The sequence below is a fragment of the Terrapene carolina genome, unplaced genomic scaffold (genome assembly GCF_002925995.2).
Source record: "Terrapene carolina triunguis isolate 2854851 unplaced genomic scaffold, T_m_triunguis-2.0 Scaffold31213, whole genome shotgun sequence".
Classification (NCBI taxonomy): domain Eukaryota; kingdom Metazoa; phylum Chordata; order Testudines; family Emydidae; genus Terrapene; species Terrapene triunguis.
In genome coordinates, this window is record NW_020695564.1 from 1 (window position 1) to 8,036 (window position 8,036).

The following is an 8,036-nucleotide window of genomic DNA, read 5'->3' on the forward strand; positions in this document are numbered from 1 at the left end:
GGGGGGGAGGGCGGCCAGAGCGCCGGGGGGAGGGCGGCGAGCCCGGCCGTGGCCCCGCTCTCCCCGGGGGCCGGAGCGCCGCGCCGCCCCCCCTCCAGGTGCCGCCCCAAGCACCAGCTTGGTGGGCTGGTGCCTGGAGCCGGCCCTGGTATTACTTCTCTCTGGTGGGTGGAAGGTCAGGCCTGTTTAAGTGTGACTGTCTCCCTCTACTGTCAGGAGCTCTGACAAGAGATAGCATCATTGCTAGCTAGTAGAAGTTTTCCTTTAGCTCACACGATGAACATAGCTGAACAGGAAACAAGTTCTATTTGCCACGTTACAGTTACTTAACTCCTTTGTCTATATGACTACAACCACTCATAAGACAACTGTTCCCAGCATTACATATGGGCAATAGGAAATCCTGTAAAAAATAAACTGACCTTTCACTCTGACATCACTGTATCTCTGAAAGTGGTGATAGGCAGCTTTCCAGGGGTTGCGATAGTGACGGAGCAGTGTGATAGGGGGTCTTGGACGCACAGGGACGTACCTGACACCTTCTTCATCTAAGAAAGAGCCAAGAGAAACAAGCAGTTTCAACTAGAAAAGACTGGCATTATCTAGTGATTTAAGCAGAAGACCAGGAAGCAGCTCAGGTGCCAATTCCCTCTCTGGGATTGAATGAGTCACTTAACATTTTACAGATGGTGAAACTGAGATGGAACTTGTGAGAAACAGATGTTTTGAAAAGCACAATGGAAGGGCTAACTATTAATTCGTAACTCGGGTTTCTTGTTTAACAGAAGTCTCATTATTGTAGAGGCAGGGAACAAAGGACACTAATTTGGAGGAAAAGAGAAGAGCAGATATTTGAGCAGAGAAAGCAGTTATCATCAGAGATGCCATTACCTATATACTCTTTTGGAGGAGACTTGCGCTTCTCTGCTTTCACCAGCAGACTTTTGGCAGTGGATTTCTCATCATCAGTGCTATTAGTCTCCATCATGTCTCCTTCCTCTGTGGAGATTACATGCTGCTGCTTCCGGGGCTTTTTCCTTGGGGAGGCACCAGGTGGCAAGTCGTTCGGGGGCATGGAAAGGTTGTTGGCCAGCAACGCAAGAGATGGAGACATGGTATTTGTAGTCAACGGAGGAACTGCTAAGATAGAAACAGAAAGAGAAATGTTTAAGAGCCTGACAGCCAGAAGAGAGAGCAACTTTATGTCAGCTAGTGTGAAAGTGACAAGCTAATACCGTCTAAGTGCTGTCCCAGTGATATCTATCCTGAAAATAATTACATTTTACTGTGGGAAAGAAGGGGTAATAGAACAGTACGTACTAGCTGTCCAAGGAAAAGGAACTTAAACGTTGTTTGTATGGAGGAGGAGGAAATCTATGCTTAAGGGTTTTTATATCAGTTTTGTATGACTGAAGTCGGATTTTACTGCTCTGCTGCTACCTCAGTCTCGCCTCCTCCCCAAGCATATGGGGTATCCAAACAATTGTACAAGAAAATTCAAGGAACTAGGCTCAATTTTTAAATGGAAGGGGTTCAGTGGCCACTCTGCAAACTCTTACATTTAAGATAGACAGTTCATAGTCACTGGCATTACAATGTCCTCCCCTGTTATGACTAAAACTGATCTCAAACCCATTTATCTAGAAAGATTCCTTGCTTAGGAATCAACAGGACCCTCATTTTCCATTCCAGTTGTCACTGGGACACCAGCCCATCAGAACGTCATGCCCATTCATGTCACTGAAAACAAGATTCAAACAAGTTTGTAGACTCTGGACTTACACTGAAATAAAACAGGAACAAGAGAATCTTTAGGAATTATTTAAAATTACTCTGATGGCAACCCTATGATTGGCATGCTGTACCACTATCCAAGGGAGTTTCATGTTGGTTTTGGTGAAGCCCTTACCATCACTCCCCAAAAAAGGAGTGACTGCAGTTACTTTAATCAGAAGCCTACCTGAGACTGGTCGCATTATGTCCATAGGTTCCACTTCCTCTTTGATTTTTATCTCTGGTGCTGGGGGTCCCAATACTGTGGAGAGGGCCCCACTCACAGTTGATGGAGGTGGAGGAGCAGCTATAATTGTGGTAGAAGTGGCTGGAGCAGCTGGAACTGCTCCTGGAATGGTTGACAGAGGTGCTGTCGGCTGAGAAGGTGGACTAGCTGCTGCAATAATTGTTGGAATGGCAGATGTAGGCTGCTGAGAGGTAGGTGGGACTGCAATGGTGGGCTGCTCGCTGGTTTGATTGGAGACTGCCTCCATAGACACAGTGACTGGAGTAGCCATAGAGACATGGATTTCTGGTTTAGGCTTGGCACTAAAACATAAAAACTAGTTAATCCACTCAACATCTTAAGTGCTGCTGCCATGACTTTCTACCGCAGACAAAGTCTGTAAAGTTAATGAACTGAGCTTTGGAGCTAGCTCCTTCAGAAAACCCATTTTTTCTGCCCCAGTACATGATGTTTACCTCAGTAATGTGGAATACTTTGTGGAATGTTTACCTCAAAATGTTCATCCCTAACTCAGGCCTGGTCTACACTGGGAGGGTGGGGGGAAATCGATTTAAGTTACGCAACTTCAGCTACATGAATAACGTAGCTTAAGTCGACGTACTTAGATCTACTTACTGCGGTAAGTCGACTGCTGGCCCTCCCCCGTCGACTCCGCCTGTGCCTCTCACTCCAGTGGAGTACTGGAGTCGACGGGAAAGTGCTCAGCAGTCGATTTATCGCGTGCGATAAATCGACTCCTGCTGGATTGATTGCTCCGGAGGTAAGTGTAGACATGCCCTCAGTGACATCCAGATAGTTTACACTGATCTCACAAGTGATCAGGAGATTGATTTCTTGTGCTGTTTCACCAAGAGCGCTTTCTTAGAAGATTGATACTAAAACCTTTCTCCTTCCCATAATATAAGAACATAAGAATGGCTATACTAGGTCAGACCAAAGGTCTATATAGTCCAATATCCTGTCTTCTGACAGTGGCCAATGCCAGATGCCCCAGAGGGAATGAACAGAGCAGGTAATCAAGTGATCCATCCGGTGTTGCCCATTCCCAGCTTCTGGCAAACAGAGGCTAGGGACACCATCCCTGCCCATCCTGGCTAATAGCCATTGAGATATCTATCTATCTATCTATATCTATATCTATCTCATGACTAGGTCCAAATTAAAAAAGATAAATCTACGGCAGGGGAGGTGATAGAAAGAGGTGATGACACACGTTCTTCTCGGATCTGGATCATGTAATTGACAAGGCGGTTCTAGCTGAACCCTCTGCAGCAGCATTCATTTCCAAGTATTGTGAACTACGAGCTCTACAACCTTTGCTTTACTTTTAGACAGAATGCCAGGATTTTTTTTCCTTGTGAATTATCAATGGTGATTGCTGAGCCTGTCTTCTATAAGCATAATGATACCAACACTAGTAAACTCCCTTCAGCAGGGAGCTAACAGATACTTAATTGGCTAGCCAAATGGAAAACACTTTAGTAACTGTGAAGAATGAGTTTTCTATTAATCAAACCCAAACAGAAATATTATGAAGCTCTTCCTTTTAAATAAACATTTGATGAAGCAATCCATGTTAAAATAATTAACTTGCCATGCTCTAAAAGGGTAAATGCAATAAGATATTGATCTGATAATGAGATCTTTTAAGGGATTAGGATCTTGTGCAAGCACCAGAACAATTACATCAGTTAAAAATACAACTCTGGTGTAATACAGTCATTCCTTTACATTTCTATTTTACTTCACAATGAATTTGTGTCATGTTTACACAACATCTTTTACACACCCTTCTCTCCTTAAACTAAATTCCATTGGCTTTGATCCATTATACAGGAGGTGCTGTCATGCAGTTTGCTGTTTGAAATCCTTACCCAGCAGGTCTGGGTGATCCAGATGTGCTCCGCACAGAGCTCTCCACGCGGGTGCTAGCTACTTCAGAAGGCTGAGGGGGAATCAGACTTTTCCGGACTGCCAGTCTGGAAGACACAGATAAGCTTGGAACTGCTGTCGCTCAGGTACGTTGCCTTTAGAAACCTGAACGCCAACAAAGGCAGAAGAAAGACTGTATCTCTTGCTGCCACAAGTGGAATAGGTTTTGTCTTCCTGTGCTAGTTGTATTGCACTCCTAAGGTGGTGATGGATTAGTAAACTTATGATCAGATACACTAAGGGCTGGTCTACACTGGGGGGGGGGGGGGGGAAAGAGTGTCGACGTAAGATATGCAACTTCAGCTATGGGAATAGCATAGCTGAAGTCAACGTATCTTATTTCGACTTACGTCGGGTCTTCACGGCGCGGGATTGACGGCGGCGGCTCCCCCGTCGATTCCGCTACCGCCGCTCGCCCTGGTGGAGTTCTGGAGTCGACAGGAGCGCGTTCGGGGATCGATATATTGCGCCTAGATGAGCCGCGATATATCGATCCCTGATAGATCGATAACTACCCGCCGATTCGGCGGGTAGTCTGGATGTACCCTAATAGGATTTGCTTCTAGTATTTCTTCAAACAAGTCCAAGCTATCAGTCTCCTCTCACCCATTTTGAGGACTTCTCCACAGAGCGCCAAGGATCCTTACCAATTTTATTTTCAGCTTGCCCACCCATGGTTGTGTTGAGGCCACCAGCCTCTAACTGTGGAGAATGGGCAATCTACCAGCACTGGGTGGTGCCAGCCATTCTTCCATTAGTGTCCCAAGGCTCAGCAAACCACCATGACCTGACATGGTTCTCAGCTATGAGCTTACGAAGCAGAATCCTGCAGGCTGAATGTGCGTTTATCATAGGGCAGCATAATGCTATATTGGTCAGCTAGTGAATCTGGCAAACACGAGAGTCTATCACTATAAAATACTTGAATATTCCCATAAGATTTAATTCTGAGACTATCCAATCCCCACAAAAAAAACCCCAGACCATTCTAGGAAGCAATAGACCTTTAAATGTGATCTACAAAAAAAGAGAAAATTGGGCTACTGTCCCCCTTTTTTTGTTTATGATTTAGGTTTTTTAAAAGTGTGAAGTTTCTCTGTTTTATAAAACACATAAGAATGGCCATAGTAGGTCAGACCAATGGTCCACCTAGCCCAGTATCCTGTCTTCCAACAGTGGCCAATGCCAGATGCTTCAGAGGGAATGAACAGAACAGGTAATCATCAAGTGATCCATCCCCCCGTCGCCCATTCCCAGCTTCTGGCAAAAAGAGGCCAGGGACACTTCAAGAGCATGGTTTTGCATCCCTGCCCATCCTCGCTAATAACCATTGATGGACCTATCCTAAGAGTTACAAACTGACCAGTCAACCACACACCTCATTTGGAACCAGAAGTATGCAATCAGGCAGCAGCAGAGACATCCCCCCCAAAAAAGCAAATACGGTACAGTACTATGTTAAACGTAAACTACTACAAAATAATGGAAAAACAGCATTTTTCTTCGTATAGTAAAGTTTCAAAACTGTATTAAGTCAATGTTCAGTTGTAAATTTTGGAAAGAACCACCATAATGTTTTGTTCAGTTATTAACATTTCAGAGTTACGAACAACCTCCATTCCCAAGGTGTTTGTAACTTTGATGTTCTGCTGTACTTCCTTTTGTTTGTTTTAAACCTGCTGCCTATTAATTTCATTTGGTGACCCCTAGTTTTTGTGTTATGAGAAGGAGTAAATAACACTTCCTTATTTACTTTCTCCACACCAGTCATGATTTTATAGACCTCTATCATAGCCCCCCTTAGTCGTCTCTTTTCCAAGCTGAAAAGTCCCAATACAGTAACTCCTCACTTAAAGTCGTCCCAGTTAACGTTGTTTCATTGTTACGTTGCTGATCAATTAGAGAACATACTCGTTTAAAGTTTCACAATGCTCCCTTATAACGTTGTTTGGCAGTCGCCTGCTTTGTCCACTGCTTGCAGAAAGATCAGCCCATTGGAGCTAGCTGGTGGGGGCTTGGAACCAGGGTGGACTGGCAGCCCCCATCAGCTCCCCGCTCCCCTAAGTTCCCTGTGCAACAGCCGCCCAGCAGGCTATCAATTGCCGGCAGTTCGGCTGTCCCTCCCCCCACTGCCATGTGCTGCTACTGCCCTCTGCCTTGGAGCTGCTCCTGGGTGCCTCCTGCTTGCTGGGTGTAGGGGGGGGGGAGGGGAGGCCCTATCAGGGTGTCCCCCTCTCCCACACTTACCCCATCTCAATAGAGCAGAGGGGTGGGGTGGGTGAAGGGGCATGACGGAGGGAGCTTGCTAGCAGCAGCTGCTGCCTCAACTTGCTGATCTACTTAAAAAGGCAATGTACTTAGAGGGGTCAGCGTACTTAAAGAGGCAATGCACATCTCTCTCTCTCACACAGAGGGTGTGTGTCTCTGTCTGCCGTGCTGTCTCCCCTCCCTCCATTTGTGCTGCCTTGTAGAGTGTGAGACTACATTAACAATTTGTTAACCCTTGAGGGCTCAGCCAAGTCTTGTTCATCACTTAGCAGTAAGGCATTCCCTGGGAAATATCCCTCCCTCTGACTTCACCATCTCAAACAAGCTTCACAATCATCATTGCTGTGTACAGTATTAAACTGTTTGTTTAAAACTTATACTGTGTGTGTGTGTATATATATATATACACACACCTCTATCCCGATATAATGCGACCCGATATAACACGAATACAGATATAACGCAGTAAAGCAGTGCTCCGGGGGGGGGCGGGGCTGCGCACTCCGGCGGATCAAAGCACGTTCGATATAACGCGGTAAGATTTTTTGACTCCTGAGGACAGCGTTATATTGGGGTAGAGGGGTGTGTGTGTGTGTGTGTGTGTGTGTACACACACACACACACACACACACACACACACACACACACATAAATATAAAAATATAGTCTTTTGCCTGGTGAAAAAAATTTCCCTGGAACCTAACCCCTCCTATTTACATTAATTATTATGGGGAAATTGGATTCGCTTAACATCGTTTCGCTTAAAGTCGCATTTTTCAGGAACATAACTACAACGTTAAGCGACGAGTTACTGTATTAATAATCTCTCCTCATGTGGAAGCTGTTCCATATCCCTAATAAATTTTGTTGTCTTTTTCTGTACCTATTCCAATTCCAATATATCTTTTTTGAGATGGGGTGACTCAATCTGCACGCAGTATTCAAGGTGTAGGCGTACCATGGATTTATATAGAGATAATACGATATTTTTCTGTCTTATTATCTATCCCTTTCCTAATGATTCCCAACATTCTGTTAGTTTTTTTGACTGCCGCTGCACATTGAGTGGATATTTTCAGGGAACTATCCACAATGACTCCAAGATCTCTTTCTTGAGTGGTAACAGCTAATCTAAACCCCATCATTTTATATGTATAGTTAGGATTAAGTTTTCCAATGTGCATTACTTTGCATTTGACCTTAAATACCAAGTATGTCAAGTCTAGTCTTGGAGGACTCATTGGAAGTCTCAAAAGTTGAAGGCAAACTTTTTTAGCCCTTAATTGGCAGGAATGAGTTATTGAATCTAAGAGTTCTTCCCCTACCTATTTATTCAAGCATTTGAATTAAGCAGGAGTTTTAAACAGTCTAAGTTAAAGCTACGTTCCTGTCTTTGCTAATCAGGTTTCACTTTCATGTCATTTGTGTGTTATAATCTTACTCCTTCTCCAGTCGTCCATAAAGTGTTCCAGAAAAAACAGGGCAGACAAAACCTGAATTTAATTAATTAAAAAAACAAAAACAAAAAACCATGAAGCAAAAAAAGGAAGTGGCTCAAATATTTTGTTTCCCCTTGCAGGTCACATTTAAGAGCTGGAGTCAAATTCTCCTATACATCCCCATTAGTGACAACAGGATATGACTCAATCATCTGCTCTAAAACAGGATTTTCCACCCTCACTGAAGCACAGATGTTTCTTCTACTTGGACTAGACGACTGGTGCCCAACCTTATTACACAGGAGGGCCCCATCAACCTAAGCACAACCGTGTGCAGGCCAAACAGATTCTACATATTTTAATAAGATTTAAAGTCA

At 44.3% G+C, this 8,036-nt stretch overlaps 1 protein-coding gene across 1 annotated transcript; it reads right to left on the reverse strand.

Annotated features, from left to right (window-relative positions):
* Positions 1-422: 422 nt before the first annotated feature.
* On the reverse strand, positions 423-4,185 carry LOC113409220 (histone deacetylase complex subunit SAP130-like; the record flags this gene model as incomplete). Its single annotated transcript, XM_026662898.1, has 4 exons — positions 3,895-4,185; positions 1,961-2,322; positions 892-1,140; positions 423-548 (listed from the first exon to the last, which is right to left on the reverse strand). Coding segments are annotated over exons 2-4 (706 nt in total), but the record flags the coding sequence as incomplete, so codon positions are not given.
* Between the last annotated feature and the right edge of the window lie 3,851 nt (positions 4,186-8,036).